The 12,106-nt window shown below is 37.5% G+C and overlaps 1 protein-coding gene across 2 annotated transcripts in view; it reads right to left on the reverse strand.

Moving 5' to 3' along the window:
* Positions 1–12,106, reverse strand: part of LOC102689476 (BTB/POZ domain-containing protein 19) — a 45,547-nt gene continuing 33,441 nt past the window's right edge. For both annotated transcript variants that reach the window (XM_015355326.2, XM_006634726.3), the window contains 4 exons: positions 11,461–11,529; positions 7,009–7,140; positions 6,219–6,344; positions 1–3,652 (listed from right to left, as the gene is read on the reverse strand). In XM_015355326.2, coding sequence (XP_015210812.2) covers positions 3,515–3,652; positions 6,219–6,344; positions 7,009–7,140; positions 11,461–11,529 — 465 coding nt within the window. In that variant the 3' untranslated portion in view covers positions 1–3,514. The remainder of the gene's footprint in view (positions 3,653–6,218; positions 6,345–7,008; positions 7,141–11,460; positions 11,530–12,106) is intronic.

The following is a 12,106-nucleotide window of genomic DNA, read 5'->3' on the forward strand; positions in this document are numbered from 1 at the left end:
TCATAAAAAACAGCAATATTTATTGACATCAATTGCAATGTCTTGTCAGAGGTCTTCATGGCAACAAACAGGAAAACATATAAACCGTTTTGTTTCAGCATATTATTCCTACATATATCCGAGCTATACAATAGTATGCTAAATTAATACATTTTTTGGATTGTGAATGATTCAGAAACCAACATATCACAAAAGGCTGGAAGAACTGTCTTTGGTAAAGCTACTGAAACGCGCTGAAAACACTGCATTTCCAGCTTTGTTCTTTTTAGATATGAAATATTTAGAAAGCAGCTCACAAAGTCCTGGTATGACTGCACAGCTGCCTGCGTCTGGGTTATTCATTAATGGAGGCTCTCTGTTGTGGCAGTTTAAAAGGATAAAGGAATTTAAGTTATCACAGGGAAATCCCCACATTTTTTCCAGTCTGTCATGCACTCATTTACGAGGGAGAGAGAAGATTTTCTGGAAGACAAAAATACATCTGTAAAAAATAAAATTGCATTCTGCCCTGAAGTTCCTTTGTTTGTAAAAACCTAATGAAATACAAACAGGATTTTTACAAACTTTCCTCTTTGTATAAAAAATAGTCTAATTGGAAGTTACATACCATATAATGTGGTCATTTGTTTAAAATGCATTCAATGGGGAAGTTTTTATTTGTTCAACCCATTATTGCCTCCTGCCTGACATTCCCTTTTAATGACTGGTTCTGATTAAGCATTTTAAAACCAACCCTTTCATTCTGATCGATTGCTCTAGGCATTCTAAGCCTAACCCATTCAAGGCTAGATAAAACTTAATTGACAAATCGACTAAAAAACATAAATGTCAAAGGATACATTTTAGTTTCGTTACAAGTACTACTTCGACTTCTAAATTGTTTTTGAATATTTCAAACAAGTATTTATTTTAAGTACTTTTTATACTTTAAAACATTTAAAGGTCAGCTTCTGACGTTTGGCCTTTAAAAGTCAACAATAAATATAACAAACGAGAACAGATCATCTACTAAAAAAGCTACAGGAAACTTAGTTGACAAGACTACTAACATATTGTCCAAAATATTAGAAGTGATGCTTGCCATCAATAATTTCTGGCAGTTGTCAACTGTCATAACATTGAATAAATAGAACTGCAGAGCCTCAGTAATGAGCAAAAGGTCTGCATTAATAATACTATAGATGGTAAAGAAAATACACAATCAGGAACCCTTCAGATTTTACAAAACATGACAACCTTGGAGACACACCACATAAATATAAATTAAATATGAACTTAACTTATATTTGATACTGGACAACCTTACAGGCAGAATTTTGGTCTCCATCCTACCCAAAGGAAAACGGTGAAAAAGGGTGGGGTCAAGACCCTGAAAAATCATCTTATGCATGTTTTGTATCAATATCACTTCTCTGATTTCAAAAGCTTAAGTTTTTTTTTTTTACAGATGTACAGATTTTAAAAAAAATATAAGTCTGACTACACTTCCATTTATGTTCTGAATTGGTTACATTTCAAAACTGTCTTCCTTGGGATTTCTGTGGTCCTGAGTCAAATAATATTTCCATTGCAATATAACACAGTGGTAGAACAGGTGAATGCTTAAAGAAAGTGACAGAATGTATTTCTTATTTGCCTTATTTAAAGCTGCTATACCGAAAATGACATCCAAGAATATGTGATCTGCTGCCTAGTTTTTATGATTGCCCAATATGTGAAATAACATAAATATTCATGCCAGCAATAATTATAGTCACATATTTACTCATTTAGACGGTCTTTTTATGAAATGCAAAAGGATTATTTTAACTTTGTCTAAAGTTCTCTAGGATGAAAAATATTTCTTAAAAATTAAAAGACATTCAGGTACATTTACTAATAAAATATAATATGTCAGTTTCAATTGACTGCTCAGAGAATCCATACCTTTGCCCTCGGCATGCTTCACATCAGCTCGAATGCTAAGGATTCCAGTAATTTCTTTAAAAAAATACAGATGGCAGGGAAAATCATTACACAGCTGGGCTCTGTCCAAGTTCTGCCTGCATAAGGCTAATGAATAATGATGATGGCTGAAGACTGTGAACCTTAATAGTGTTTCTCTGATAAGTGATTAATTCTTATATAGGAAAAAGGCTTCCATACTTACTTGGCAGTGCTTCACCATGAAGCATGACAATGACCCAAAGCTTAAAGGGGAACAGCAAAATAAATTAACTGACAGTATCCTAAAATTTTACGAATTCCCAATTAAGCACAAATTTGTGAACTCTGTGAAAATACTGTATGGTTGCCATGTTATCGCAAACCGCCAATTTTGCCACGGGCCCTTCCTGCTCACTAGTCATTGTAATGACTAATGTAATGCCAGCGAATAAGTACGATTTGTGCAGCACACATTTGACCACAGAAATGTTCCAATGTGAACTTCATGCAGAGTTAACAAGTAGTATATAGATGCGAAACGGTCTCAAAGTCAAAAGCAATTTTTCGATTGGATTAAAAGGGATGTATTCGCATGGCTGTTTTGTTGCCTCGTTCTGAATCACAGACAATGATGGCAATATGGTGCTATACATAGCTGGAAACTTTCTCTTTTTCTGATGTAAATTGGAGGTTTTACATATTACTGTGTACATTTTACTTTCATTGTCGTTTGAAATGCACTCGCCAATGTCAATTTTTTCTATCCCTGAAATATAAAAATGATCATTGCAATTCCCCTTTAAGGCCAATGCAAACAAGCAGTTCAACAAAAGCACAAAAAGTAGAAAAACCTAGACTGGCCAAGTCGATCTCCAGGTGTAAATCCAATTGAACACACTTTTAACGTGCTCAATAGAAGACTGAAGTCGGAACAACCCAAGAACAGGCAATAACTCAATGTGGCTGCAGCAAAGCATGTCAAATGTTCACACGAAGACTTTGATGAGCTCAGAAGGTTGGAGACCTCATGCCGTCATTGACTCAAAAGGAAATGTGACCGATACTGACTTTCACGGAAAGCATCAAAATGAATGTGTCCCAATACTTCATTATTACCCAATACTGGTCACTTAAAATCAATAGGAGGATCACAAAGTATGTTTTTGTTTTCCCCCAATTTGATCAGATGTATTCATGGTAGTATCAAAAATATTTTATTGTAAATAATCTCATGATGACAGATACAAATTGCTTAGCTGTAAAATAACAAGTCGTAATGTGTTGTCCCAATACGCCTGGAGAACACGGCATATTTGGCCAGAACAAGGAATAAAAAAGGTTAAGCTCCTGTTAACCTTCCTCTTTTGCACACATCAATACCTTAATGCGTCTCGAGACAGGTGCACGTACCCTGCGCATGTATTAGACTAATGTGATCCATTCAAGTGGAAAACCGTTGCTGGGGCCCAGGCTGAGGGGCGGCCCTGTTTTGCATATCCCAGCCTAGACTGTCTAGCAGCAGTTCCCTTCTGTGTGAATAGGACCTGTCATCTCCTTTCTGTGCTGCGAAAGGGACGGGGTGACCCTTTCACTTGCGCTGCAGGTTTAAGTAACGGTGGTGGTCCCGCGGTCGGGTGCCCTTGCGTCTCCACGGCAGATGGGGCCGGGCCCCCCGGCTGCCTTTCTTCAGCGCGTGGAACTTCCAGGCCGCCGCAATCTGCTCCACCTGCCAGACCGAACAAAAAAAATGGCGTTGTCTAACCTGTTAAATTGATTTTCTTGCTCCCGCACAACGGAGCCCTGGTTGTCGCTCCTTCAGCTCCGGCAAGAGGCGATGTATTCATCTTCTTTTGAGCCGTGTTGACGGCAAGCGCAAACTCCCAACCCTAACAGATGCACACTTCTTCAATGTCTTTTTTTATAGTCACTTTCTCATTTCAGTCTAGGCAGTCAAAAGACATTTTGTAAACGCTGTCGTAAATGGAATCCTTCACAATCTCTAACACATTCCTTGCTGAATACGCAACACTGTATATATGTATATGGTATAGTCGATATTTTACAATATCTCTATTTTATTTTTGTTTTAGATGGGTACTGTAAACTGAACTACTGTCTTCACCAACTGCACTTCCCTCTTTAAATGACCATCAGAAAAGGCTAGCAGATACCCAACAAAAGAACATTTCCTTGTTGGTTAAAGAAACACCCCCTTAACCTGGACTGCTAGGTGACATTACTATAGGAGTGCATGGCCTCACACACTGTTGAAGACTGACGTTGCATTAGCATCAATGTTTATTTTGATTCTTTGTACCCAGGGTTGCCCTAATGGTTCCAGTTGGTGCTTTCTTGTTCTGCCTTAATTTCCAAATGATCTGTTAAGGCTTCCACACATCTTTTTGCAGAACCAAGTGCCTGTTCTCTTGACTGACGGTGTCAAAGGATGTGAATGATGGTATTCTGGCTTCTCTTAACCTTCACAACAACGTTATTAACTGCTGGCAGCAGTGCTTCTGCAAATGTCTCAAAAGCCAAACAGAATTCATATTTATGATGACTGTGTTTTATGGTTGTCTGCAAACCTACTCTTCCACTTATCGGTCTGGTTTTTATAGGTGATTATAATGCTTTTTCAGAAATGCAATGGTTGTCTGTTCACTTACAACAAGTCTCTTTCTACATATACGAGAGGTACTGCACATGCAAGCATATTGTTGCACCAGCAAGACTCAAGAAACAAATTACCACAAATAAATTTAAAACACTGTGGTAACAATGCTATTAATTTTGACTGCTAGCAAAAATGCTAACCACAAAAAATTAGTTCTGCGTGTTTTAACTCTTCACGTTACCAGAGCAATACCACAAAGAAAAAAAATGGTTGAAAAATCTAAAGATTTTTTTAGAAACAACTAAAAACAGTAGCCATATCTGCAACATCTGCTGTATTAGGTTAAGTAGATTGTACATATCAGTTAAACAGTACTGAAGTGGACTAGTGTTAGATTCTCCAGCTAATACCTGATACATCAAAAAAGCAAGCAAAAAGGCCGCCTAACACCAACATAAAATTAATAATTTACCTGGCAATAAACTCAAAACTTTGAAAAAATACCAGCAACCTATTCATTCAGAATTCATAAGAAAATTGAAACAGCCAATGTGCTAACATTTTAGACTGTTATATCCTAACAATCTCAGCAGAGAAGAGAGGAGCAGCTTAATGTTAATGAATAAGGTCCCACTGTCACAGCTAGAGTTTAGGAGCCTTCATACGCAGGATATCTGACTAGCACATGACATCACTAATGTCTGTCACAGCACCTGCATTCCAATTACACCAGGACACTGCTGTGATTTCTAGCATTGGTATTCAGCACATCACATTAATCCTACCTCCCTTTGGGCAGGCGGCCTTCCAACACTTTGTAAAGGGTATTAAACTAATCCCTTAAAATGTAAAGGTAATGGTTGTCATTAGTAGCTGGCTTTAGCATCTAAAATCTCAATTGCCTGACAGAAATAAGAAAAGCACCAGGACTCACAACTCTTCTCCAGTATTCCTTCTTGATCCATGGAATACATAACATAACATTACTTAACCTCTCTTACAGTGTAACTACTTCATTCCACTGTAGCTCAAAATTCATCAGTTCAAAGAAGGGAAAAGAATAATTAGTGGTGTATTGTAATTTGCAGTGGGCTGTACTTCTCATGATTTAAAAAAAATTAAATGACCATTAAGGATAAGAATTCAATTGAAGCCTAAAGCCGTTTAGAACATGTTCTGATTAAGTCAACAAAAAAGTGTAGACATAGGGCTGAAGCCTTTTAACTTATTACAAACAGACAATTTTAGAACAAATCTCTCTTTCACTCTGGGGAAAACCAAATTTAGAAAGAACAGCAACAGTTTATAACATAAACTGAATTTTTTAACTTCATATAAGGTCTAGACATCTACAAGTAGATCAGAACATAATAAAGTATGCTAATTTGGCTTGGATTTAACATTCCAAGAAGATTACAGGATTTAAAACAGTCCCCATATAGTTAACATATACGAAGAGGTAAATGTTTAATTTTCAGAGACAAGGACGAAAACAGTGTATGGGGCAGAAAAGTTCAACTGAAGTGTGTAACCTCAAAAGGTTTTTGCACCCACTCACTGCAACTGTGAGCAAGATCTGCAGGAGACAGTTTGTTGCTTGAGATGTGGTGGTAAGTGACAAACTAAGACTCGCATAAACTTCAGGTCTTGAGCTTGTATCGGCTGTGTGCATACATACAGGAATAAGACCGTCTTTGTGATTTTCTTTTTCCAGGCTGGTGAGTTCCTCAGGGGACAGCAGGGACAGTCGCAAATGTGTCACAGCATCTTTGGCTACATCAGGAATGGGCAGCTCCAGAACCACCTTTGAACCATTCATAACACAAAGGCCAAATTTAGTTATACTTTTCACGGTCTTAAACTACCTCCATTTTCTTCCTTGGATTTCAAAGGAAAGAGCACCCTTAGATACCGTTTTAAAATAGAGAGCTTATCTTCCAGAAATGTTGATTTATGGATCTTGGGATTAGTCATTCAAACAGGTTACAGTTAATGGTATCTCATTTCTTACAGTACATTCAGAGATCAAGAATGACTATGTTGCACAAGAATAAACATCAAGCACTTATCACAATCAGTGCTTCAAAAAGGTGCACGCATGCAGGTCACTTCCGATGGATGCAATTAGCACTTTTATACAAACTACATGCTTTAGTTCAAAAGAGTAACAGTTTCGATAAGGCTGAACAAAGAGCAGGACACTCATCGCTGGTCTCATTAAAGGGCTTGGGCTCAAGGTGTGGCACTCATCCAGTTCCACTAAAGACATTCGACTCGAGCACAGCCACAAGGTTACCGTCTCCATAGAAACAGGGTCAAATCTCTCAGCACAAGAAGAGTTTTCACTCTGCAATTCTATGCCACCTTCAGATGTAAAGAAAAAAGTCTTTTGTTTAAAATCCTCTTTTTTTCCCCCCATATTTAGCCTAGGCTTCTGTTGTTTGTTTGAACTTGCAGGAGATACGTACTGAATTGACGTGTGCCCACTCACGCACAGCACACAGAAGGTCCAGCTCGTCGATCAGCAGCAGGTCACTTTGCAGAATGGACACCAATGCCAGATCAGAGAGCTCATGGAAGCCTCGAGTCTTTACAATCTCCTACAAACATGACAGCAAAAGTCAGAGATACTATATTTGAAATAATCTTAAAAGTAGTAGTTTAAAGCTGTGGTAAATGAAAAAGAGAGGGATTTTTAAGATGACATATTTGCAACTTGTTCCTCATTGGGGTACATGTTGAAAACAGTTTGCTCTAACCTCTGTATTCATTTTTATTTAGAAATATGAAAAAAACAAAAACAGAAGGTAAGCAGACAATGACTTCGACCCCATAGGGAGATCCCTCACTTTCTGACACTACTTAGCCTGACACAAACAGCATCTGCATCTGATATCACTGCAGCATCAGACAACCTTTTCATACACTGCTTATATGGTTGCTAGGTAAACACTTCACAAGATTAGATACAGTTGTTCCAAATGTGTTAACAGAATGTTTCAGTTTCTAAAGCACACTCAGAGAGAACTGTGGAAAGTAGCTTTGTTATTCTGGTTATACAATGCTGTAAAATTGTATCCACTATTAAGACACACAGGCACACTGGTTTTAAAAACAGGAGCAAACAAGTGCCCCTTTTTATAGTGTTCTCAAGTTTTATTCCAGTTCTCACTTTTCTAAAGTATTTTTACTGTTCTTATCCTTTACTGTATGGCCAGCAGCTATATCACCCTACAACTTACATTTGGCAGCCCACTGAAGCTCAGCAGGTGTGAGTCTGGCCAGTATCTGGATGGGAGACCTCCTGGGAAAGCTAAGGTTGCTGATGGAAGAGGCATTATTGGGGCCAGTAGGGAGTACTCCCTCTGCGGTCTGTGTGGGTCCTATTGCCGCACTACAGTAATGGGAACACTATGGTGTAGAAAAGGGCACTGTCCTTAGGATGAGACGTAAAGGTCCTGACTCTTCATGGTTATTAAAAATCCCAGGGTGTTTCTTGAAGAGAATATGGGTGTTAAACTCCAGTGGAATGGCCTCCTAATAATCACCATCTATTAATTGGTTTCATCACTCTGTTCTCCTCCACACTGATGGTAGTGTGTGCCGAGTGTACTGGTGCACTATGGCTGCTGTCGCATCATCCAGGTGGGGCTGCACATTGGTTGGTGGTGAAGGGAGTCCCCATTACTTGTTTAATGCTTTAATTGGAGTGTCCAGAAAATAATTCAATAAGTGTGAGGATTATTATTTAATTCATTTCAGTGGCTGTACTCTAAGTAATTAAACATTAAATGTAAAATTGTGTTTCTTAAATTGCAAACTGCCATCCACGCAGTCTGTAATAATAAATCAGTTCCTCAACAAATTCAACCAAAGTTCTTAAGCAGAATAAAAATGTTATGTACTTTAAGGTTTAATGAAAGACAAGTGAAAGAAAACGTTTACAGGCAAAACTAGCTAAACTTAGTTTACTCATCAGACATCACTGTGCGAACAGAATGTTTCAAAATTAAATGTCCATCCTATTTCATTTAACAGGTTGATTTTCTAATTTTCTATATCTCAAATAAGTTAAACGTAAATTACTGCACTTTTTTCAGCCTTATCCTAAATGTGCTAAAAAGAAACAAGAAAGTGTTGTCACTGACTTCGCCCTACCATAAAGTGGATCAATAAGCTAATCTCATTAATTTAAAATCAGAGCTGGCCTGAGCCTGGGAGCTATTTTTTGCATGTCTTCACAAGCTTTGCGCTCTTAAAGGAAGGTCGTGCTGAGGTGAGACAACTCAAAAATCCCTTCTCGCAAAGAAATGGAATAGCTCAAGCTTGTAATGTGTGACTTAACGTGTGAAGTGTTTAATAGCTACTAATACATTTCACTCTATCCCATAAACACAGCAGGTACAACAGCTGTCAAAGCCTGAAATACCATTTGCTGCTACAGAGTAAACACACAAGTCAGAGGCCACTGCAGGTCCCATGACTTGTTATTTTCTATTGGTTTATTTTATTCAAATTCATCATTGTACTTTTTATATCCCCAAGTTATGGTCAATCAATTGTTCAGCAAACTCACAACAGTCCTTGTGCCAGGAGAGGTAAAGAGGGGCAACCTGTTTTAATTATAAATATTTAGACACAGGCAAGCTATACAATTAAAAGTGTATTAACTTTGACAATTCCCCTTTAACATAAAGTCTCAAAAAACTTTGCTTTTTAACCTGCAGAATTTAAACTGAGCAGATGAGCCATTATTCTTACAGGAAGCTGTTTCATAACCAGCATGGTGCATTCTGCATCTAATTAAAAGAAGCAGGACTCAGGGTTCCTATTAGGGAGTTGTTTCAGTCTTAACCACATGACTCATTCACAGGATCCAGCCCTTGCTATTAACACCAGCAGTCTTCCTGCTTGGAGTCCCACTGAGCAATACAGCTCTGGCAGCCTTGATTCTGAGCTTCCACAATCACTTGGGGGGTGTGTTGATTTAAGGACAGGGAGGGAAGAAAAATAAATATGCATTAAGTAAAATGACTCATGCAGCCGAAAAAGGAGGATGTGATGACAGGTTTTTGATGTTTTCCATAGTAACGAGTTCCTCAGCTCAAGATGATCAACCTCAAGGTGTGGGAAGCTGCACATCGAAATGGATAGGATGGCGACTGCTAATTATCACACATTTCTGATTACACCAAGAATGCTTTCACACTTTCATCATTTCTTTTTTAAATTAGTGAAAAGCTACCTTGCATTCTAAATTAAGAGTTTAATTAAAAGCAAGAGACATTATATGTGTAGCTCATTATATAAGCGAGATGCATATCAAAAGTTATTCTCTTAAAACCATTTTACATCTTTAACGACCACAATTTCACATTTCTCATTTATATTTGGCAGTAAGAAGAACAATTACATTCCCTTCCCATGTAAATGAGAAAAGTAAATAATTCAGAATGTAGACTGTGCACATACTGTGAAAAGATGGTGTTATTGTACATAACGATAACTTAACACAAAAACGTTTGTTCTGATTCTGTATTGAAGGTGTCTCCTGGAGGAATTCACTTCTATGCACGATCTAGATCAAACAGACAACATCCACTGAGTATGAAGTCGAAAAACGCTCTCAGACTGAAGATTCATGTAGTAAAAGCTGCAAGCTCACTTCTTCTTTAATACTTAATCAAATGTCCAAGGAATTCACACCTTTGTCTGCTTTGGAATCACAAGTCTTGCATCAGTGAATGGGTAAGTCGGTCAAATTTTGTTTTCTAAAGAGGTTTTCTTATAGTGGAGTCACAGACACTGACCACCTTTACCAAACAATCGCACAATGTGATGCAATTATGTAAATAATGTTTCAGTGCTGTACAGTTCTGCATCTACGGCAGATGGTACGTCACTATTGATTGGTTCAGGGCAGGGGGTTGGCATATCAATGTTTTCATATTAAAACCTTTAATATATTCAGACACATTCAACAGAAAAAGAAGGGTGAACTTTAGTGTGAATTGAATCTATCACTCTCATAAGTACAATCAGTAAAATGAAAGTTCAGGCAAAGAAAAGGGTTGGCTATCTACATATTTGAGCATATGGACTGATCAGATGGTGAACAGGAGGTATTAATATGTGAATTTACATGTGATGGCAGCTGATTTCTTAGGTCTGTAATGTGACTTGAATCTCAACCAGGGAAATCACTCAGAAGAGATGACTCGTAATAACCTTGGGATACAAATGCTGATTAATTGCTTGGCCACCACAGTATTAAATAATTTGATTAATTCACAGGAAAGCAAATGCCAGTTCCAAGACTGTGCTTTTCTTAACATTGTCTACTCAACTAGAAAAGTAACATATGATGTAGACTTAAAATGGTTGTGAATATATACAGCATCCTTAAAATAAGTATTTAGTAATGAATCTTAATTAAAACTCATTTTCTTGTAATAAATATAAAAAGAATGTCCAGAAAAAGATGTAGTTAGGGGGAAAATCAACATTGTTAAAAGTAAGCTGGAAACTTACGTTGTGACTCTATAAGCTAACTTACTTCCTACAGACAACATTAAGAGCAATAGTAAAGTTAGGGACAGAATCAGACAGTTTTTTCCTTCATTACAGAGATGAAGAATTTACAAAAAACAAGTTTTAAAGGGGATTAGATACTAGTATGCACATGTGATAAATATGGTTATTATCTTTTTCGCACCTAACTTCATTATTCCTTTGTTGTATACAACTACTTATTTATTACTCGGAATAAAGGAAACCTATAAAGCAGAATGTAACTCATACTCTTGCACTCTGGCAGCGTAATTAAGTCGGATTCAAAAAAGTTGCCCGGTTATTTCATAACATGTATGCAGGACATTGCTCAATGTATAAACTTCTCAGCAAATCAGTCCAGAACCTACCAAAGTGTGGTTTTCTATGAAAATGAGGCACTTCTCCTTCATATCCAACTGCCCATAAGTCACTGCTGCCTGAAAAACAAAGACAATGGTGTGCACGAGTTCATATCATGCAAAATTATCAAAGCCTTTCATTAACAACCCCCTAATATACAGATCAGTAGACTGAAGGGGTCAAACAGACTTGGCAGACTGGTAGAACAAAGTGAAATAAAACAAAGATAAATTGTCCAACTGACAAGCAGCATGTTAAAGATGAAAAGGAAAATGACAGAACAACATGGTCTTCAGTAATTACCTTCATTCAGTTATCTGTCCACGACAATGCAAATGTTTAAGGTTCCCTTAATGTAACGTGTAACAATGATTCAAACTATTCAAGATGCATGACAAAATATAATGTGACAAAAGGTTTGTTTCTTTTGGGAATATTCTAAGGGGAAACAAAATAAAATGCTTAATCATGGAATCTATAATGGATGAATCGGTGACAAGCTTGTGTTCCAGTGTAGCACAGCACAGGATCGGCCTGTATGCAGGGGAGGGGATTACTCTTTCCGTTTTAATCTATTTTACCTGTTTCTTCTAAATCTTTCCATTGACTGATATCAGTTTATATCAGATATCAGTTTTCTATACTTTCCCTGGA

The sequence above is a fragment of the Lepisosteus oculatus genome, chromosome 9 (assembly GCF_040954835.1).
Source record: "Lepisosteus oculatus isolate fLepOcu1 chromosome 9, fLepOcu1.hap2, whole genome shotgun sequence".
Lineage (NCBI taxonomy): Eukaryota > Metazoa > Chordata > Actinopteri > Semionotiformes > Lepisosteidae > Lepisosteus > Lepisosteus oculatus.